Source organism: Branchiostoma lanceolatum, chromosome 14 (assembly GCF_035083965.1).
Source record: "Branchiostoma lanceolatum isolate klBraLanc5 chromosome 14, klBraLanc5.hap2, whole genome shotgun sequence".
NCBI lineage: Eukaryota > Metazoa > Chordata > Leptocardii > Amphioxiformes > Branchiostomatidae > Branchiostoma > Branchiostoma lanceolatum.
In genome coordinates, this window is record NC_089735.1 from 4,101,936 (window position 1) to 4,125,779 (window position 23,844).

A 23,844-nucleotide genomic window follows, 5' to 3' on the forward strand; every position below is an offset into this window, starting at 1 on the left:
TTTGTCTATGAAATACATAAGCTTTATATCTTTCATAAGAACTAAGCTTACCACTATCAATTACACTAGACCCTGGCAATTAATAAAAGTTCAAGACACATGATTATGACTGCAAACAGGTATCACCAGAAGCCATTTCAGTTAAGTGGGGTGTAGTTTTATTTCTTTATCCACGAATGGAACAACAGAATTTTTCCTACACATTATACAACGTTACTACCATTAGTTACACTCTACGTCACCATAATCAGTTACCTGATATAGAAGCTGTCCACAACTCTGGAGTTTTCTGTTACACTTGCACGGAACGGTACCTATACAATACTTCATATTATTTCATTATTTTCATTTATTATCTATATGAATACTACTTATAGAGGATGGAGCACAAAGGAAACTGCTCATAAGAAACCCTGCCCTTGAAAACATGGATACAATTTCACTGGGTAAGAGCAAATTCCAACAAAGGTTGAAAATACAAGATGAATATCGGAAACAATCTAGAGGAAACACTACGACTTGGTGCAAATTCAATCACAAAAATGTTCCTGTACAAGCAATAAAAGTATTAACAATATCTAACTTCGCAGTAATGTGTCGCCAGTTGACCATCTATTTATCATATCATCACTAATGGAACTTACTATAAGACTAGCCCAGTACCACAAAATCTTAAGAAAAGACATAACAAGGACGGCCAAAGACAAAATAGATTATCCAAATTGATTTATATACAATGAAAATGTATCTAAAAACCACAGCCACGGTTCTAAATATATTCCAACGTAGCATGTAATGCAAAAATTTACCCATAATCTCAACACTGAAATGTAATCTGTCAAGCAAGGCTAAGTGCTCTCCCCATTTTACAACGGCCACGTTGGATGATAACCATGGCTAGCCCTTTCCAAATCTATATACAATGTGCGGGAATATGTAAAGTCCTGTCGGTGTAGAGTGTCGTACACCATATTTGTAACTGTTACTACTCATTATGACCTGCACGTCTATTTCTAAAGCAATTTGTTTTTACTTATCGAGCCGATCCACTTCCTCCCACACAACCCTCTTAACCGGAAAGATAACGAAGATGATTGACGCTGCTTTTAACCTGTAAATGTGTTTTCATGTTGAGTTGGTCCTGTTGCATACCTATCATAAGTGGGCAGAACGACTAGAGCTACTAATAGGCAAAGAGGTGCACGAAAATGTTTCAGATAACGCCTCACTCTAGCACGAGCTATTTATTCATCTATCAATTGGGTAACCCCCTTAGCCATCTAGGGATGATTTCTCAGGGACACCATAACATGTTATTAAGTAACCGGAATACAAACTTTGGTCATGAATTATACAAAATAAGATTTAAAAAATCAATTGTACATACAAATCACACAAAGCAAATGAATAATGATAATGGTAAATCATAAATGTGTTCACAATAAATAGGAATAGAAACGAAAACAAAACTTCAAAACCAATCCATTCGACAAGCACTAACCCATCATTCATTCAGGTAATTGGTCAGATTTTAAAACTTGTTTGAATGAAGTTAGAGCTAAAGTGGCTGCTAATTTTGATGCGAGTTATAGTTGGCAACCACTCTGAATACAAATGTTCATTGGTCATTGGCTTGGCCTACTTGAGATGTGTAGTTTGGTCTGGTCTGTGTAGTTGTAGTTGAGACCTTTTGGTGTTGCATGTATAACTAGCCCGTCTGGTATTATGACTATCTATGATTCATGCAAAATCATACTTAAGTGTTACCTAGGAATCGCTAGTTGGGGCGTTTCAGCATGTTCTGCCAACACGTGATTTGATATACTTTTATGGGGAGGAAACATTAGTTTCAATGACGTTGTTTAACAAGAAAATAGCATGCTCAGGGACAAAATCCCTTTCATGCACATTACTATATTTATCATATTTCTTGTTCCAAGATCTTCATGCCAATCAACCAAGGAATAGGAAATTTTATTTTGGTTGTGTGAAAATTTTGAAATTGTGTCCAAAGTTTACACAAGTGAACTAATCTTGCATAAAGGCTCTTGATTCTAAACTAAGGCTTATGAACAGCGGCTTATTCGCGATTGTGCAGTCAATGCTTTACCATTCCCTTTTTTTCTGGAAAACAGTGACTTAAAAGCATCGCGAAAGTTTGGGTTGAAGTATCCGTATATGATCGGATTCACAGAACTATTGAAGTAGGACAGCCAATGGGCAATGGGGAAAATGTAAATGTACATGATTTGTCTTTGCATGTATGTCAACTGGACAAAGTCATTCAACAACAGCATCGCGTGGAGAGGCAACCAGAACAAGGCAAATACTACCACTACCACTATGAGCATCTTGACGATCTTTCTCTTCTTCTGCAAGGCGATGTTCTGGGCCTCCATGGACGCTTTCTGTCCTCCTGGAGTGGCTTTGAACCAGATGCGATGCCCGATGATCACGTACAGGACTAGGACGATGCCTAAAGGCACCAGGTAGCACAGGATGAACAGCGAGAGGCTGTAGTATTTGCTGACGTCGCCGGCAGGCCATTGCTCGTCACAGTAGTGCACGAGAAAGATCATGTTTCCCTGCGGGTCTGGGAACTCCTTGTCGTGCTTGAAGATGATCAATGGCAAGCTGATGAACGAGGCGAACACCCATATGGCAGTGACAGCCTTCACCATTTGGTTGACGCTGAGCTTCGGTTTCGTAGGGAGGACAACCGCATAGAATCTGTCAAAAAATAGCCAGAAATGGACGTTAATCTATTAATTTCATGATAGTATGGCGGGATTCTGCAACTACGGCTGAAGAAAATGTCTGCTGTTGCAATCTTTTTTTTCTTCAAATTTTCACTTTCTTATTTCCTACGAAATTCTTATTTCCTGACATGTCCTTGCTATTTGAGGAGGTCCTTAAGCCCAAGGTGTCAAATAATTTGGTACAGAACACTCTCTCACCTGTCCACCGCAATAGCCAGAAGAGTGAAGACCGAGGCTATCACGGAAGTGGTCTGCATGAAGGGAACTAGACGACACATGGCGTCACCGAACGGCCAACCTACAGAAGGAAATAACAGTAAAACATGTATCTATTTTTTCTGTGTCTATTGGTTTGGCTGTTCAGGGCAAAAAGACAGGGTTGCCCAACTAGCCTGTGGCTATTTCAAAGGGCTAGCCCTGCTGACAAGGCAAAACCAATACAAATGGATTTGACATGAACAGAATAACAACCAAAAACGATAGTTTAATTAAGTACATTGAGGCTATTGCTTTATAAAAAATCTATATGGTCTATGATATTGTCTACATCGTCCGCACATGTAGTAGTATCTACAGCGAGAGGTCAGGGTCAGTCTCAATAAAATATTTTCTGATTCGTTGATACCATGAATACCAGTACAGTGTGAACTGAAAGTAAAGAATGATAATAACGTGGACAACCTGCTGTTGATTAACCCAGAGATGATCGATTTGTTGCCTCTGATGACTTTATTTATCCCGGACTCACGATAACGTCTGCAATCTAAACGGTTCTTCAGTTGTATGACCTTCGGAGAAAATTGCTTGTGCTTAAGGGCTATATAGAACAGCTCATATCCGAGATCTATCCGGCAAGTTGGCAAATTGAACTTACCGATTGCAGGTCTGATTTTGATTGGAAATCTTTGAGAATATACTTCACTTGAATCTACCTTACTTTCCAATTACGCCAAGGCTCATACCATGGTCAGGCTCGAGCATGCGTGAGGTAATTTTGCAATAGATATTTGCTGTTGAAGTGATAAGCAGAGGATCTGATTTGATTTAGGCTGTATAAAATACAGCCAGGACTGCACGACTAGCCGCAGGCAATTATGAAGGAGTAGCCATGGTAACTGGACAATATATAAATTAAGAAACAACAAGAACGGCCATGATGCTCATTCAAATGCATTAACAGAGGTAGCTTTTACGTGGGTTATACAAATTGATAAAAGCAGGGAGTTATCTCAAATGCAAGGGATTCAATGGCGTGTTGCAACAGATTTCTATTTTTGTACTGTATTTGTGTTTGTGTATACGTAGCGAATGTTGAACGGCCTCCACATTGTTACATGACAGATTCAAAGATATGTTAATTTATAGCATACTACGTGTTAGTGTCAAGCCCTTGATTGCAAACGTTCGTGAAGCCAATTACCTATTTGTTCTGCACCTACGCAAATGACAAGTAATTTACGGGAGTCAGTTCATCAACGAAGCTTACATAAATGAAGGCGCTGATTGTTGTTACCTGCACATCATTAAAAGCCTGCCACAGCTCTTCAGGGAAATAGCCGTAATATGCAGTTCTTTACATAAGCTTTGATCAATCAGGCAACCGGTAACATGCTTGGAGTGCGTTAATCAAATGTATTAGCACCATGCCATTACGGATAGGTGGTTCTTCAAAATTACATAATCTTGAAGAATTCTCAACATGAATAATTTGTTAAAGGCCCGGTCCCATTCACGTTTAGAACACCAACATGAGGATATTCTTGAGAGAGTCGTGAATATGTCGTATACAAAGCTCAGCTGTCTTGTGACGGAAATGTTGCCGTAGATTCTCGTGAAGGTCTGTTCTCTCATAACTCCGTCAAGCAACAGTCACACATAACCGAACATACCTCCGACCGCAAGCGAACCAAGGTTTGTTGTATGTCGGAGCAGTGTGACCTGTTTTACATAGAGACTCAAATTTGACTCCTAAACACACCCTGACGACTACTGACTTACTCCCCACCACCAGAAAACCACCAACCAACCTATTCCAGACCTGCTGTCCACAGCCGAATGTTTTGACCACCAGCTGAACCACTCTCAACCATGATTTGGGCAACGTTGGGAGGCCATGTTCGGCTATGTGTAACCGGGGCTTGATGCAACTGTCCTTAACAATGCACATTGTTAACATTGAGATTTTGAATTAGAAAAAGACCGTTGTTGATTTGAAACATATAATGATTTTACATTTATATTCTTTTACATCTTGTTGTCTGAGACGGCAACATAACAGCCAATCCAATTAATGTAGAAAATTGGCATAAATAACAGATGAATAAGCAGCTATGACACATTTTTTAGTAATACTGCAAATGTTGAAATGTTCGTGGTGGCTTAATGTTCACGATTTTCGCGGTGACCTCTTCAAATTCACCGCGAACTTTGTTCTTTCTTCTCACCGCTTATCCCTTTGATTCCATCGCGAACTGAAAACCACTGCGAACACTCCATTTTCTCTATACCGCGATATTAAATGCAGTTACAGTATCTGAAAGTCACTCACCAAGGACGATGTTGTCCACCAAGGTGAAGGGCATACAGAAGATTCCCACCAGGAGGTCACTCACGGCCAAGTTCAGGATGAAGTAATTGGTCACCGTGCGCATGCGCGGGATCTTTATGACGACGAAGCACACCAGGGTGTTGCCGACCACACATAGGGCGAAGATGAGGAAGTACGACACTCCAAATAAGGCAATAACTGGTACGGACTGTTTTAGACGTGTGGCTGTCGATACCGTCCAGTTTACGTCAGTAGTTTGGTTGTTGATCGACCGTGTTGAATTTTTTAAGAAATCGAAATCGAAGTCGGCCATTTTGTTTTCATCAGGATAGGACAATATGGTATTAGGAAATGTATCTGGGTGACAGACGATGAATTTAGAGAATATTTTGGTTGTTGTTGTCAAATCATATGCCACCTACAGTTTTCGTTTTTCCAAGGTAAATTTAGTCGGTTCCTTGGTCAGACTGCTCTACACTGTAGCTTCACATTGGCTATCCAAGAAAGTAGCTGGAAGAAAGAAAAAACATTAACTTTTAGATACGGCATTGATCAAAGTCCATGCATGGTTTGATAAAGTGCTTGTATGTGACGTCATAACCACTCAGCGTGTCCGTGAACACCGTGTTTTGTGCTTCACTTTTTTGTGCTTTGACTTCATTTGGATCCACAATTAGTTTGACATTTCAGTCAGATATTCTTCCTGTTGGTCCTCTACATGGTAGTACATCAATGTCAATCACGTAATAAACAGGGTAACTACAGTACAATTATCACGCTTAAGATACAGAAATGAAAGAAATACGAGTTGAGTTAATAGCCGTCATGTCGTGTCGCATTCCAATGATGAGACATGCGATAGACGAAGCGTTTCTTTTCAGCATTTGTAGTAAAATTTACTTTAAAAAGGTGGGTATAGATAGTCCCATAGCCTTTTTGAGGCCGTTGTTACTCATTGTATCTAGGACACGGTATTGCAAGGCGGAGCCCAATCCTCTCCTTCCACCGCATTCTACCTTCCCAGCCGAAGTCAGGTACCCATTTTCACACCTGGATGGAGTGAGGAAAGTCGTGGGCACAACATCGGTGACATATCACGGGATACGAACCAGGACCTCTGGGCTTAACACCCTAGCTGTTACGCCAACACGACGCCAGGAAGTTTTACCTGCACAAGTGCAATAGCAGACCGTGAGGCATTGCTTCGAAACTTTCTTAATCTTAGGGTCTTTCAAGGTTTAGCTACTTCAGAGAATCATTCGAGAGACTTCATTTTCAAAAGCTCAAGACTTATGGCCGCCTTCATCGATCAAATAACGGAATAAGCAGTCCAGCATGCACCCATAAGCACACGTGGGAAATACGCGGTACGTGTTATATAATACAGCCTGGTGACTTGTAATTAAAAGCCGACCCAAAGGCGAGCGCAAACCGCTGCAGAGTTCCATTCAATTACTGTACTTAGTTTGGGGCTCCGTGCCTGACCCCTAAGGACTGGACTGTAGATCAAATGTAATCACCCTCCCTTAAACTACTGGGGATCTGTAAAAGATACCATTCAAAGTTTTGTATAGTATTTCATCACACTTGTATTACAATTTGTTGGCACGAATTCGGCTGTGTACGATATTTACTTGAACAATAGCCACAAGATGCATGGCAAGCCATGAAATAGGGTGCTATAACAGTAAACCAAATAATGCTCACAGCGCCTGTTACGTAAATGATGTTTGCCGGGAGAAAGTTAGGACCCTGCCCAATGTTCTCTTCCAGCAATTCAAAATAAATTACTCCTTTGATGAACTGCTGTACGTGTGTAGCGCCTACCAAGGCCATTAGCCAACAACGGAAATTGACTGAACCGGTGGGCTGTTATTATCGCTAATGGTTTTGGGTGGATTTATCCGGGTAAGCTACTTAAGTTACTTAATATGAGTATCCCAACACATGTTGGCGACACGAAATGTGAATAAGAAAAATTATAGTAACCAAAACAAGAAAATAAAGGTAAAGTAACTTGAAACCAGGGAGCATCTTTTCTAGCTAGCTAAATAGCTTTAAACAAAGTGCTTACAATTATAGGTACAAGGATTATTCAGGTCAATCAGTGTAAAACTAATTTAAGTTATAAGTTGCTGCTGTTTCGCCGCGTGCCTGTGAAGCTAATTAATGTGACTGTGTGTTACGCAAAAGGGCAGTTATACTGGCTATATATACAGATACGAACACGATACTTTTGCACGTCATGTATACAATGGCATATTTTGTAAGTAATAATTGAAGAAACACTCAGATCCTACGGAAAAGTACTCATCATCGTAAGATCAACCACATGTCATCAGCGCCATCTAAAACATGCGCGTTCCACTTTGCAACCATGACTTTTCGTCACCTTCCGTTTGCTATTCCCGTGTGAAACAGCACCAACAAGATCGGCATGGATGTCACGTTTACAAGAATCTGGTATCTCTACCCCACGGACAGCGGTATAAATTGATGTCAGCAAAAGTTGCTCTAACGGGAAGATAATACAGACACTTATCGTCTCAACACCCACCTCCCGAGGTGCAACGTTAATGGACTACATAAGAAACTCCTGCAACTTGATGTACGTAAGTCGTAAGGTCGCCAGGATTCTTACGACTTATAACCTGTGTGCGAAAGAACTTGTAAATACTGCATGTCAAACACGGTGGAGGACGAAACACATTTTATTCAACTTGTACAATCTCGAACGAAAGGAGCTGTATAATGTTAAGAGGCTACCAAATTCCATCCAAATTTCTCCACGTTTACAGACAAAATGAAAACGACTCTCTTCTTTGCAGCACAAAAGACACACATTACAGAAAAAGTTGGCACTGTCTCGAAAAAAGAAGTCAAACCCAATAAGTTAGAATTTAGTGTCAGTATTTAGACTAGTCACATACTATATTGTCCTCCATCATTGCCCATTGTCTGTCCGTCATTTTCATGCTACATGTACTTACAATAAGCCCCCGGGAAAGAACTTGCAATAAACTTTCATTCATACAACAGAGCACAGGTGGTCAAAGTATTACCGTGCACTTTCTCGCAGAATCTATTCGTGACATTGACGAAGGGTCCGTCCATAACCTAAGGAGAACACACACAAAACAGGGATCTGCTGACTGGAAAAAGGTGACAAATTGCTCTTTGAACAGAAAATTTCGCGGCTCTATCACTCCATTAAGATCTAAACCGGTAATGCCTTTGGAGACCCACGGGTCTTTTATGTCAGCTTCCTTAATGCTACCATTACGATCGCGGAGTGCGTTCTTAGAGCCCATTGTTACCGCTGCGGGAGTTGTTTACCGCTATAAAAAATGGGAAAGCCCCTTTACAAATCCGTATGGTGTAGTGTAAAGACCAGGCGGGGCTGTACGTGGTATTAAGATAATGTAGAAAGTAGGGGTTACAAGCTGCGGTCAGCCACTCTGATGAACTTGAAAGTTGTGTTTTGTGAATACTTGCAACTGAGGTTTGAAAAGGTAAAGCAGTCACCCTCAATTGAGGTGGCGGTTTTTGTGTTTCACTGGTTCCCACTGAGGTTTAGCAACACGTATACAAAGTGAAGTCTTGTTGGCGTAAGGGTTAGGGTATTTGACCCAGAACCCAGGCCCACGTTCGAATCCCCTGACATGCCACCGAAATCGCGCTCTTTGTAAAGGTATTTCACGCGACTTTCTTAACTCCAACCAGGTGTAATTGGGTACATGACTTCGGTTGGTGAGGTAAAGACAGTGGACGGAGAGGTACAGGCTCCACTTTCCAATACCGTTTCCTAGACACAGTGGATAACCACTCACATCTCCTAGCGCTATAGCGTATCAATTGCTATGGGACTGCCTGTACCTTGATAGTGAAGTGAAAACATACTTTGTGTTTGCCGATGATATTTTGCAAATGAAAATATATTCCCTTAGCTACACACCTCGAAACTTTAGGGTTTCAAAGTCGCTCTTATGACACAAACATTAACTAACCCCAAACGCATTCACATTTGCTTACGAACTGCTACTCACAACGTTCCTACATTATCAAGAGAGACCTTTCTGATATCCGAGACACGTCTGACCTCGACTCCTGAATGTCACACGTTTCCAATATGTTTGGACGAATAGCAAACTTTGTAATTCTTCTTTAGAACAACTTGAAAGGAAACAGCAAAGAATCTAGCAGTGACGCACGTGTAAAGAATTCTAGCTTACACGTTACGTACACCCAGCGGCAGTGTGATGTGTAATAAGACTGAACCAAAGTAAGAGTTAGGTGGGGTGGATTGAGGTGAGGTAAGGTGAGGTGAGGGTCGTGACAGATATATGTTAAGGGTAAAAAGGTACTGCCTTATGATAAAGCGTTGGCGTGGAGTCAGATTGCGCTGAGTACAAATTACCTTCAGCTATATGCTTTCTATCCCGTCATTCTAGGCCAACTTTTGTTAATGTTCCATATAATCTCAATGATCTGGCCTGCTGTGTTTGACATTGCTCGGGCTTCAGATTAGCAAAATCGTAAAAGTCAGGAGTTATGTCTGTGCATTGACGTTCTTTTCCTTGAATGCCCTTCATTGCAAAACATCATTGATGTCCTTGCTCTTTGATGCGAAGCCCATTATCGTCCATGTTAGAAATTTGAGAGAAAAGGCACGCATCCAATGCTCATGTGGGTTCTTGTTCGGCCTGGTCAGTGACAGATAGCCAGTCATCGAGAACAGGTCGTTAAGACCATTAGCGAGAAAGGTCACTTAGTCAACGTGAGCTTTTACGACGCTTACCTATGGTTTATGGTTTCCTATGTGACAATCAGGTGATGTCGTCATATCGGTTTGCCTATGAGTGGGGCAGCCGTGCGGAAAGAAAAGGAGTTGAGAATACCTCTCGTGAAAAAAGTGCAGATCAAGGAATTACGGATTGCATTTGACTGACGTCTGAGAAAAGTGAGACTCTCGTGAAAGGACGAAAGTGAAGGCAGCCGTGAGACTGGCAGGGCAGATGAAAAGAATAATGTTTGATTCATGTCTGCCTGACTCAAACTGCACCGCGCAAAAGCAAAGGTTAATCTACTGTCAGCTATGTGGAATATAAAGCTGTCATTCGTCAGTAACTAAATAAAAACTTGGATTTACCTAGGTCATCTGGGTAACTCCAGATTTTCGCTTAGTCACTGATAAAGACAGCGGATGCTGTCTGAAGATTCTGAACGTTTCCAAATTTTATCCAGTTGCTGGAATGAGTAACTGTTACCTTGCGTATCTTATTACCTGAATGTCTAGCCTTCATCGACATAAAACTGAGGATGAAAAGTAAGGGGTGCTTAAACAGTTTGGCTTCAATATTGGCTCGTTTGTCTGTTAACCCCATTTGAATTCCATCATAGCAAGAGCCTTTCTAGATATTTCTTTTCTACCGCTGGAATGGTTTACAGTATGTGATGTATTTGTGTCCAATGATGAGTGCTGAAGTCAGAAAGGTCATTCAATGTACGGACGTGCGCTGCGATATATTGCTCCGTACGTCGATAACATGCTGCACATCCCGAGTTCAATAAGGGCATGAGGCGGGGCTAACAGTGCTGTTCCGAAATAACAAAATGAGGTGCCCTGCTTGAGGCGTGACAAGTGTAGGAGTGTCTGTCAAGCATTGCTTTTTTGGAACAAATCGGAAATGAATTTTCTGAATGGACATCTTTAAACTTTAAAAACGGGCAGGTTGAGTTGGGTAGTGAAAACAGTTCTGACGTTTTTCGGTGGAATGGCTTGCACATAACCGTAATGTTGTGCTAAATAAAAGTCAGCGCACATTGGGTAAATCTGGCTCTGGTAAATTTTAAGTTAAAAGGCAAAGGTTGTCCCATAGCCTTTTTCAGGCGGCAGCAGGGGCAGTGAGTTGTTATCCACTGTGTCTAGGGCACGGCATTGGAAGGCGGAGCCCAACTCTCTTCTTCCATCGCCCTTTATCTCCACAGCCGAAGTCAAGTACCCATTTTTATACCTCGGTGGAGTGAGGAAAGTCGTATAAAGTGCCTTTCCCGATGGCACATCATCGGTGGCATGTCAAGGAATTCGAGCACATGACCTCTGAGTTCTTGGCCAACACTCTAACCGTTACGGCGTCACTACGCCACACTACGGCGTAGTGAAAACTTGCTTCCCATCCCAAGTAAAGCGATAAAACATTATATATTTCCCTAAAAGTATATAATAAGCTTATACCCAAGTTTTTCCCATAGGATAACAGCTACACTATCATCCTTTGTAACATCACAGAAAAGTTTAAGAATAACTCCCCTTAGAAAGCTATATCATTTATTTCATAACTCCCTAAAGATTCGTGGTAGAAAATGTTTTTCATTCAATGAAGTTGAGACGAAATAACCGGTACCAATCGGTAACACCTCCAACTGAATGATATGAAAAGCGGAGGCTATATTTATATATGTTATAACACTAATCCATCTTTACAAGGCGGACAGCATCGACGGCAACTGAAGGTTTAATCTTTATATTACAAGCGATACAGCTGAACGACATCCGTGAATATTCTCCCTTGACCTTGCCCTTTCCATCCGATTACAGTTTTACAGACAATCCCTTCATAGATCCGGTATTGAATGTAAAGGAAGACTCTCACGAAGAAGATTTGTTGATTAACTGCCTTCCAGCAAGCTCTATGATAGCTGATAGCGTGAATGAAATATTCTGAAGCATTCTAAGTTTACAGACCAAATTTTCATTTAAGATAACATTGTAGCTTGATTTAGATGTAAAATGTGCCAAGCCAATAAGACTGGTGAAGGGAAGGGATGCAAGATATCTTTGACAAAAACTAGACATATTTGTTAACTTCTAAGTAAGTGATAGTTGGTACAGTATACCATATAAAGTAAGACTAAATTGCCATACCATAATGGGTATAGCATATATCTCGACCCTAATATCGTGAAACAGGAATTCATATTCATGATATTAAACGGTTCAATTAATGTCCAAAATATTGGAATTTCTGAAGTGCTTAAGTCAAATCAATTCAGGATGAATTGGACGGTGCAAGCTAATTCAACCGGATAATGTTTGCACTAGGACCAATTAACTCACAGAGAGGAAAAGCAAGAACTTTTCAAGGTAAGAAAGGTTGCAATAGGAAGAAACTTTATTTCAAGACCTCCGAGTTTTCCTGACATTACAAGTTAGAGCTAAACTAAGCGAATCTCATGTCTGACAAACAACAAAATATTTGAAACTTCTAGACTGTCTCAAGGCGAAGTAATTGGTTTACAAATTGGATAACAATGAAAGGAAAGGAAAGTGACCTAGAACCAGTTTAAATTTAGCTCAAATGAACTCAATGATGAACAGATGAGCAAAACTTCCGCTGGTCGTGACAAAGAGGACAAACGCTATGTACAGTATCTACAGGTTCATTGTACCGGGGAAATTCCCCTAGCTCTTTTCGACAAGTACAATGAACAGTGGACCACGGCTCAACGTCCCGTCCTAAGGACAGCGACCCTCTCCGGTAGCGTGCATGTCGGATGAGCGACCCAGCCGGGATCGAACCCGGGGCTTCTAGTTCCAGAGGCAAGATCGCTGACCACTGGACTTCGCACGCTACTGACAGCTATTCTAAATAAAACTTGGCGAGATTACTAATTTGAGCTTCAACTGCACAGAGTGAAAGAACTTTTCAAGGTACGAAAAGTTGTAATAGAAAGAAATATTTATTTCAAGACCATCAAGTATTCTTGACATTACAAGGTAATCTAATTTTTTTCTGGCAAACAGCAAAATATTTGAAACCTGAAGATTGTCTCAAAGCGAAATAATCGGTTTACATACTGGCAATGCCACACATTTGAGTTGAAACTACCAACATTATAGAAAATGCTTAATACGTAAGAATTAATCGACGCCACACTGAGATAATAACAGATTTTCTTTTATCTGTCTATGGCTTTCAAGAAGGATTTAATTTAATCTTGGTATTTTCCCCATACGTCTATATTTACTGCGTATTTCCTTTCCGACGTTGCCTCATAAGACGTCCAATCCGATAACATTAATGCCATAATTGTAGTAAAGTGGGTAATGCACTTATCGATAATAATGATAACTTTCTTGCAAAATCATACAATTTAAAGCAAAACACTGGTAAACAACGTGCGTGTGATGTACCTAACAGAGAAGCAAAATGAATTATATAGATGAATTGATAGCGAAATGACAGCTATTCTAAATACATTTCTACTTGATATAAGCTATTTGATCGTCACCGTTTTATCATATGTCCCTTTTTTGTCCGCTACCCCAGCGGTGACGATCTTCCCCACCTCTCTCTGCTTGGAGAGCACCCTTAATGTACGAAGCTGACATCGAAATTTATTGCAGACATTTACTCTAACTTTCAAACAACTTTGAACATAAAGATACTCTTTCTCGAGAGGAACTTCTGGCCATGCGCTACCATCGGTGTCCTACACGTGGGTTTGTAAAATTCCCCGTGATCAAAGTTTTGTCCATTCTGCCCAAATGAGATTGAAGATGAAAGTCACTTTATCAAGAATTGTTCAAGATATGAGGATAAACGCTCAAAGCTATTCACCTTTATCTCCGCTTGTTCAAATGAATTAAATGCGCTCCGTTCTGTCGCTAGATTCAATTACATACATCCCTGCTGTGTACAGATAGGTATATACATCAAAGTATGTTTGGAGATTAGAACAAGCAATGTATATGTATATGACATGTGATATTTCGATATGTTGCTCTATTCCATATGATTGTGTGTAATCAAACTCAGCTGTATGCACTTATTCGTTTGTATGTATGTATGTATGCATGTATGTAGTAGACCTTACGAAAGTCGCTGTGCTTTTGTTGTGTCAATAAAGATCTCCCATGTAATAGTTCCCAGCGTGAATTGTTGGGTCGTGTGACGTAACAACAGGGTGGTTGACCCAGAACCCAGAGGTCATGATGAGCTCGAATTCTGTCATGTCATGGATCTTATGCCCATGGGATAGGCACTTGACACGACGTTTCCCGCCCCACTCAGGTGTAAAAATGGGTACATGACTTTGGTTGGGGAGGTAAAAGGCGGTGGAAGGAGAGGGATGGGCCCTGCCTTCCAACTACCGTTCCCTAGACACAGTGGATAACAACCCTCTGCCCCTACGGCCTCAAAAAGGCTATGGGACTACCTTTACCTTTTAGTTACGTGATCCGGTTCAAAATAGCAAGGGCCGATGACTCCTGTTGTGCCCAAGGGGTTGCGGTGAGCAAGTGACGCATCGTTAAGGTTAGAGTGGCACATAGTAAATGATCTACAACTTTAACTTCATCAATAGCGCATTGTGATCTTTCAGCGACACATGCATTCATTTTTCACTATCAGCTTCACCTACCCGCCGGCCTTAATTAGAATCCTGAAGGACGCCCAAGTCAAGTAATGGGATTCCATTTCTTAGAAAAACGCGGTACGATTGATGAATCTGCGAGTTCTCGCTGCTTGTTAATGTAAGCCTGACAGGTTGGCAATCCATCTACATCGTCTTGTCGCTTCCTTTGCGTTCATTCTCTAATCAAGACAAATGGTTGGCGACTTTGTGCTTCATCTGCATTACGACGACTCAGATTTAAGAGAAACCCTTCAAATTAAATCTGTCGATCTCCTCTCATGTAGCCGGCGGCTTTGCAGAATTTAAAGATTTTAATTTCCTTAAAGATGTTGTAATATGCTCAAACTATGTGAGAGGATTATCATCATCGTGTTTAATTCAAACACATAACAGCGTCATTTAATAACGTCTCGGCATCACCCAGTTATGAAATATGTCTAAAGGCTTAAATTCCACTGAAACTTAACTAAATGTGATCATTACTTTTAAGGCGACGCCCTTTTGAAAATATACGGCTTCAGAGAGGCTATGGGAGTGCCTTTATCCAACGCTAGGCGAGTGAGAAGGAAACCCCAAGGAGAACTGAGCTGCGAGCTGAGGAACCTGAAGCCACCTCTCACTAGACCCACGGCACGCTGGCGGCGTCGCTGCGTCCTAAACTGGATTTATGTTACCCTTGACTTTATAATGGGAATATCATCCAAAATGTACAAGCATGACCAAAAAGAGAACAAAACACACAAAGCTTAAAAAGATTTGTTTTTTTGTCGATGAAATTCGTTGAGTGCTTTGTCAATTTGATCGGCCGCAGCGACGCCGCCAGCGTGCCGCGGGTCCAGTGGGAGGGGGGGGCTTTACCACTTCTTAAAAACATGGGATTCCTTAACAAAACTTTTAACAAGGTCTTCGTAGATTTCATGGCTTGGGAACCACATGAATCCACCCACACAACTCTGATGTCTACCGTCTTCCTTATGCTGTATTTATTTATTTATATACCTACTGAATAAAGTTTTCAAAAATTACAAAAAAAAATTTTTTGAATAAACGCTACACTCAAGAAAAAAAGTCTTCCTTATGCTAGGGTCACATTTCCAATCCGGGGACCGGCCGGGCAGTCTTTGTGAACGAAAAGTATGATATAAAAGACAACAAAAACACAAAACGTACCTAAGATTATTTAAGAGCATAGCTTGTGCAAATCTATGGGCATACACTTTGATTTTTCGTTTCCGTAAACAGCCCGGCCGGGCCCCGGTTAGGAAATGTGACCCTAGCATTACTCGTGCTTTACCTATTACGTACTGATTTCCAAAACGGCGTCGCCTGAATAGCAATAGCCACAATGATGTGAGGTTTGGACGATATTCATAAAAGGTTTCATACGTTATGTTCGTGCCCCGAAATTTCAGTTGACTTCTGTGTGCTTCTCATTTCTGGGTGACGCATATAAGTTACTAAACGCCCTATTCCCAATGATTGGACTATAATCGCGCTAACTCAACGTTTTATCGACTAATTTCTTATGACGGTTAGAAAATGTTATTTTCGTCGTCGAGACGTGTTTCATTCCGATCAACCCTTCCCTCCCAATCTATTTCATAGATCTAATTTCGGATAGTGTGCCGACTTTTGTGGGCAATGTTGCAATTTGCTTATCCTTCAAGTAAACCGATTCCGGTGTCGCTCCAATCTAGAAGAGGCGTTTTATGGACGTAATACCACGGTTGCACTACCCAAATAAGCAATTATTCAATTGTTCATACAATATTTTCATCAAATTCTAAACGTAAATCGATATATATCTTTCATGAAAAAGAAACATTTGTAATGTTTTCCGCATGTAGAATATATCAGGATAAATACTACAATTGACTTCAATGTGTGTGCGTGTGTGTGTGTGTGTGTGTGTGTCTGTCTGTGTGTGTGTGTGTGTGTGTGTGAGTGTATGTATATTATGTATGTGTGTGTCTGTGTGTCTGTGTGTGTGCGTGTGTACATGTGTGTGCGTGTGTGTAAGTGTGTATGCATGTGTGTGCCTCTGTCTCTGTGTGCGAGTACGTGCGTGTGTGTGTGCGTTTGCGTGCGTGCGTGCGTGCGTGTGTGTGTTTCCATCTACCCGGAGCAATAACTTTACAGTCTCTGGATGGATTGCGATAATATGTGAGTAGGTGGTGTTAACACGCAAAGGTCGAGGTCGATTTTGGGCGTCCTGGTGGCTCACCTTGGTGCTGCAGCATAACTTTCGGTATTTGCATCTTTTGTTCTGCACAAGTTGTGGTCTTGATGCTTCAGTGGTAGATGATGTAAGGAAGAAGTGGTGTAGGTTCGGGCTCCCTAACAGCTTGCTCTGAAACAGCAGGGGTGTTTTTGTTCAAATCTTTCAAGGGACATGGCTGAACAAAGAAAGTACAAGGAAGTTACAAAAGCTTTAAATACTTTATGTAGGTATGGGATTTTTCTACTGTGATGTCTGGGCTCTGGACATTCAAAGATCGGTTTCCTTCACAAGTTGTTTCTTCAAATACTTGCGAGACTTGCATCCATAAAACCAAATTGGAAAATCAAGGGGAACCTCGATTTCCTTTTGAAAGGCTATCAAACAAAACAAAACAGACTGCGTTCCTCCACTTACGGAAGACAATTCATCCGGGTATCAAATTTCCCTTCAACTGAATTTTGTGGTAGAAAACAAAAGTCTTCAGCTGTGACGGAAATAAAATATGCCACTTGCCCTTTACGAACGGAGGGCGATTCAAATGCGCACACTGCCGCAAAGTGTCGTGTGTGGGACGAGATTGAATTGGAATTGTCGCCCAAACAGTAAAGTTACATGCTTAACTACCCATGAAACGAGGGCCCTCACGGAAGCAAACTATTAATAGTGAAAGCTAATGAACAAAAATACAGAATCTCTTGGAAAAAAACACTTGCAACGTGCGTCACTATATAATGGAAAACATACCACTTCCCTCTTCTGGGATTTCGAGGACCGTGGCATTAGACCTCACTGCTAATGGAAATGATAACAGTACGGAACGACGGAAGACATCTCCACTTATCGCAACTCAACGGCATCCAGGCAATGTAACGCCCCATAAAAAGAAAAACTCTTTCATACTCACGTCACAAACCAAATGAAATCTATTAGATCTTGTTATAGATCAGCCGCGCATTCTACTGGATTTGAAGATTGTACATGGAAACCCATTTTGTGCTTCAGTGAAGCAACAACAGTTTTCGCCGGCCATTCTCTTGGACCACGCTGCCGCCCATTATTGATTGATTCCCTCGATAATACAAAGACCGCAAGAACTGAAGTTGTTGCGTTGTTGTTGTTGTAGTGCCTATTGGCACATAGGTCAGCAAGTTTTCCTGCTGGTTCTGCAGCCAGCAAGGTATATTTTTACCAGGAGGGGTTGCAAGCCCTTCCCATTCTAATGTGCTCGAGGCACCTCCTCGGGAATAGATCTCCCGTTTTACGTCCCTTCCGAAAGACGATTGCATCCCCAACCGAGATGCCCATCCCAGGTTTTGAACCAGGTTCTCGAAGTTAACGACTAATTGGAATCAGGGGATCACCTGTGAGGCTGATGCCAGTTGAGTTACGTGCTATACTTAAAAAAAGCCAGAGAATCTCAATTTTCCTAGTCAGAAGTTGCATTCAAGTCGACAAGCTGTTAAACTGGATGCATCCTACGATAAATTGGACGCCTTGACCTTGCCTTTCTCTGGACCAGTTGAGGCTAATGGACTTCATTCAAAAGTTATTACAAATCCTTCACCAGCGCAACTTTCGTTTACCACGATCATGGCTCGACGCCAACGTTTTGATAATATACTATCTACCCAATCTGATTTCCGTTCGGACTTTTATTATCTCAAACGTTTTAATGCACTTCTTGTGATGGATGAACCCATTTCTTCAAATCTATTTTACCGTCAGTTACCACAAACCAGTGCAATCAATATTAGTTTTTTTATGGTTTCGAGATTATGTTTCTAAATGGAATTTTAAAATTACCAGACAAATCTGTCGCAAACGTTTAGTGTACCTAGTAGGATGGATGTATACCTTTCCCATTGGACTCGATTAGAAAGCTTTAGATAATACAGGTACCAGACAAAGTCTATTATACCAGAGAATGAGTTTCGGTACGCCCTCCGGGAGGTAAGTTGGAACTACGATATTGAACTTCTAGATGTCTGCCTAGGAGCAAATATATCATGCGAGAGGCACCCATACAAGGTCAATTATGCCCCCACCGCCTGTGCATTTAGATAGTTAGTTTTCGATACGCTCCCCGGGAAGTCAGTAGGTGGTATTACATTGAACTTTGAATGTCTGCACCTGGATATCAAAACTATCGTGCTGACCATAGAGAACGTAGATGTACATAGACCATAGATGGATTTCGAAGAGATTTCCCCACCAACATGGGCTCTATATCACATACAGTGATTGCTGTAAGAGTGCTTGAAATGGAGGTATTCGGGGGCACTGAAGGTTTCAGATGATTTGTGAATGATTCATTTGTTAATAAGTGTTTTTAGGGTTACCTGAAAAACAGGTTTACTATTACCAGAGTGTATTTTTTCATGTATAGATGAAATAAACGAAATAAGACAAATGGAATTCTAATGCTATGGTCACATTTCCCAAACGGGGCCCGGCCGGGCTATTTTCGGAAACAGAAAATTAAAGTGCACATCAATAGATATACACAAGCTATGCTCTTAGATAATGTTTGGTATGTATTGTGTATTTTATTGTCTTTAATGTCATATTTTTCGTTCCCAAAGACCGCCCGGCCGGGCCCCGGATTGGAAATGTGACCTAAGCATTAAAAGCAAATAGACAGACCATAAACAATAGCTCCTTCTTCCATTGACTTTCTGACATACTTAAATTATGAGTGCTTACTTACTTTGCTTAAGGCGGTCCATCGATTTCGATAATGACGTCACTCCACGTGATTTATGAGTAGTTCTACCAGCTCTTACCTACCACTTCCTGCATCTGACCTTTGGGGTTATCGTAAATCACTTTTGAGTTTTGACCCAACTTCCTGGTAGTGTCGATGTGACTAGGAAATGTCAATAACGAAAATGTATATTTCGTTGAGACGTGTTCCATTCCGATCAACCCTTCCCTCACGATCTATTTCATAGATCCAATTTCGGATAGCGTGTGTCAAGGGTAATGTTTCACGGAAATTTGCTTATCCTTCAGGTAAACCGATATCGCCTTTCCTGTGTCAGTCCAATCTAGAAAAGGCATTTCACTGACACAATAGCACGCAAGCAGTACCATTATTTACTGTTGCTGCCATGCTTTGTACCTGCTACAATAGTCGTGCAATAAAGTTCTTCTATCAAAGTAAGCAATTATTCATCTATTCATACAATTCATACAATATTTTCAACAAATTTTAAAGTAAAGCGATATGTTGTATCAAACAGCAACGTTCGTATTTTTTTCCACATGTAGAATATATGCGCACGCGCGCGCGTGTGTGTGTATCGTTGTGCGTGCATGTGTGTGTGTGTGTGTGTGTGTGTGTGTGTGTGTGTGCGTTTGTGTGTGTGCGTTTGTGTGTGCGCGCGCGCGCGCGCGCTCGCGTGTGTGTGTGTGTGTGTGTGTGCATGCGTGCCTGCGTGCCTGCGTGCGAAGGCGTGGACAGAACCAACCGTCACAAACACACAAACTAGAAGTGACTACAAAACCTCCTTTCACGCAGGCAACAACAGTTTTTCTGGATGTGAGATCGATCCCCTGTCACACTAGCAATGTTTCGGGTTTGATGGCATTTGTTTGACCTGTGGTCTTTTATTCCAGTCTCATGTTGACAAAATTAGCATCACGTTCTGCTCTTCCAGTTTGTGTGAAATTCGGTGGAAACTGGAAGCCACATATCTTCAGCTCAATGCTGATTGTCATTCAATATCAAATCTTTATCCCTAAAGTATTCCAGATCCACATTTATGGATACTGTTACGGCCGTTATCCTACAGGATAGCCGAGGTTATCTAAATTGCGTCCGAGGAGACTTCTCCTCTGTTGAATGATCTCTCACATTTAGAGGAATACGACAGATTTATCTTATCCATTGGTGTTAGGTATATCATCTAACGCACCCGGTTTAGCGTATCAAGGGACTCGGAGCACACATAACACACGTACGCCACCACGTAACGTTACCTCAACTGGTAGCAGCCTCACATGTCACAGTTGAGCTACTGGTTGCAATTATTTTGTGACTAGTACTGGGGTTGGGGCTGTATACGTCATTTGGAAGGGACGTAAAATTGGGGTCTCGTGTTCGAGGAGGTGCCTCTAGGACGTTAAACGTGGAAGGGCTAACAACTCCTAACTCCCTATGAAGATATAGCCTGCCACTGACACAGAACGAGAACCTGCTACCCTGTGTGCCAAGAACCACCTTCTAGTGGTGCACCATGAATGCCAATTAACTATATGGTATTATTTTAGACCACACTACATCATACAAAGTAGCAACGGCAGCTGGAGCCTTACATGTATATGCACTGTCGACTACCTCCTGGCAAATGTATCCACGGAAAACCTCGATCGAGACTGTGTAAACACTTGTGTATTATGTGTGGGTTTTTTCTAAAGCTTTTTAGCCATTTTAGTGCAAGCTTCTCGCAAGGGTCTCCATCACTTTTAAATTTCTGTGCCGTCAGCTTTTCCATTTACCTGAGTCCTCTTTACTTTCCTGATTCTTAAAACAAATCGATGGAAGACAGTCACTTTTAACTGAGAGGGATGTGTGCCTTCGTGGCATGAGTATCAATTATAGCATTTAACTGTCAAAGAACTGTCAAAGTAGGACCTGCTAACTACATACGTGGGCTGACGCTAAGCTTTCGGTATTCAGGGCCACAGCGTTAGTAATGTTGCTACAATTTCTGGTGAGGCATCTTGGTGGGAATATAGCCTGCCTTGATGTATATAGCATTCGAGGCTCAAATTTTCCACAGATTTCTTTTCAAAGAATATCTTCATGTGACAGATATGATATCAAAATATCGTCCAGATGTCATGTCAAACACACGTGAGTAGTGTTGTGTTGTGTTGTGTTGCCTTGCGTTGCTTTTCGTTGCGTTGTGTTGCGTTGCGTTGCGTTGGATTGTGTTGGATTGTGTTGTGTTGTGTTGTGTTGTGTTGTGTTGTGTTGTGTTGTGTTGTGCACCCAAAATGTATTCTGTATGTGCACCTAAATTTGTAGGTTACATGCACCGGTGCAACTATTCCCCAAAACCTGTCGTTAGTCCCAGTTTTCCTCCCCTCGCCGTGCTGATGTAAAGCCGTGGGTGGCTACTGTAAATTGTCGTGGTCTCTCTATCCCCACGGTTTCAACAGCCTCCTGTGTGGAACTGCTGGACACATATCAATCTACCTCATCCATTACTGTTGGAAATCAGATGATGATTACGGTTTATTCCGGGTTCTAGAAGTGTGTACAGCTCCTCTCGCATCGCAGCCAAAGGCTTGGTAATTTTGTATAATAGGTAAAATGTCACATACTTAGATTTATAAAAAGATGATTCACTTGCATATGCGATTAAGACTAGCAAATTTATTTGAGTGAACGAAAAATACTTGGACAGTAAGATGAACAAAACGTCGCGGTGGCTAAAAAAAATCCGAAGCAAAACGCCAAGAGGTGGCAAAGTGTGTGGACCAATTTGTGATTTTCTAGCTCTAGAGTCGCTCGAGTTGTAAGTCCTGGACAGTCTAAACATAGATTAAATATGGAACTCATCTCACTTCTTCTGTTCCCATTGGAATCATAACACGAACGTCAAACATGCTCACTAGTCTTGTGGTAGTTAATATGCTGCACTAGATTGGACTAGTTTGGTTTTCAATTGCAACTGTCAAAACAAGCTGTCACGACCTACTTACTACCGCAACACCGCTCAGATGTCTCCAACGCAGAGACCATCACTAGCTCCTTCAGAAGCGATGTCTGAAACCAATTTCGGAGAAGACACGCTCTTCTGGTTTTCTTATATCTTCCCTACTTCTTCAAAAGACCGAGTACATATTGATATTCGGCGTAGCTTTGCCTTTCGCTCTTAATCACTACTCAGTCAGTTTTCAATCAGGTCCTCGGGTAAGATTACAGAGATTGGTTGAGTGGAGAAGGGACTTTGAAGTGAGAGTGATGATCACGCTCCGACGACTTGGAAGACGTATTTTGCAGGAAGCTACCCGTACGGTCGTGACAAGATAGGCGTTCAAAGCTTGCAGTATTGTCTCATCTTCAACACATGTTTGTGGCATCAATACCGTGAAAGACATCCTATTTCGTTTTTTTTTTATGATACCGCAGACACAAGGAATTCTAAAAAGTAGTACACTCGGACGAGTAAGGAACTGTTAGCTTCTTGAATTAAAACATTACACCCAGAAACTTGATTTGCCAGCCTTCTTTTGATACCATATAGGATGTCGTGCAATGTACAGGCTTTTAACAGGAATAAGCCGGATCGCTATCGGCTAATTTCCTTCTTAGCTCTAAATTCCTTTTAATCTTCGAGTCATTTTCGCAATGCTATCGTATAGGATTGGTGACATTCTGGGAATATCCTAAATCAGTGCACGATTAAGACTAAGTTAGGTGCGGCCTAAACGTAAAGCAACATAGAATTCTCAAATCATTGTCGAAAACTATATTCATTACCTATCAATATTTTTGTGACAACGCTTGGTCGTGCACTCTCACACATGATGAGAATTCAAAGCAACAGGGAAATTCTTACCAAGCTTTCTCTTCCGCCTGCCGACGGCGCAAGCTGTCTTCTTCTTCTGCGGTCGAAGCACTTGTGAATGCAACGGTCCCGTGCGACCAACCGGCTTTATATACCATTAACCAATGGCAGACGCCCTTCTAAAGAGTCTTGCTCATGAATATATCAAAAGGACCTCCCTTACCTCATCCAATCAGAGCCATCGTTGCACCATGAAATATACACGGACACGGCTGACCTATTTTTATATCGAAATTATTACTACATTTCTTCCGCCCGAAGGTTATTTGTGCCAAATGATGAAAACATGGTTTTATAATTACAACTATGTAGGTCAGG

At 41.4% G+C, this 23,844-nt stretch overlaps 1 protein-coding gene across 1 annotated transcript; it reads right to left on the bottom strand.

Moving 5' to 3' along the window:
• Nucleotides 1-143: 143 nt before the first annotated feature.
• On the bottom strand, nucleotides 144-23,569 carry LOC136448350 (neuropeptide FF receptor 2-like). The gene is made up of 4 exons (XM_066447763.1): nucleotides 23,518-23,569; nucleotides 5,308-5,817; nucleotides 2,958-3,057; nucleotides 144-2,730 (listed from the first exon to the last, which is right to left on the bottom strand). Exons 2-4 carry the CDS (start codon nucleotides 5,618-5,620, stop codon nucleotides 2,067-2,069), a joined length of 1,077 nt encoding a protein of 358 aa, XP_066303860.1. The 5' UTR covers nucleotides 5,621-5,817; nucleotides 23,518-23,569; the 3' UTR covers nucleotides 144-2,066.
• Nucleotides 23,570-23,844: the final 275 nt, after the last annotated feature.

Coding starts and splice junctions, on each gene's coding strand:
- LOC136448350 (XM_066447763.1), bottom strand. CDS start 5,620: ATGGCCGACTTCGATTTCGATTTCTTAAAAAATTCAACACGGTCGATC. Junction 3,058..5,307: donor GGTGGACAACATCGTCCTTG/GTGAGTGACTTT, acceptor TTCCTTCTGTAG/GTTGGCCGTTCGGTGACGCC. Junction 2,731..2,957: donor CTGGCTATTGCGGTGGACAG/GTGAGAGAGTGT, acceptor ATTTTTTGACAG/ATTCTATGCGGTTGTCCTCC.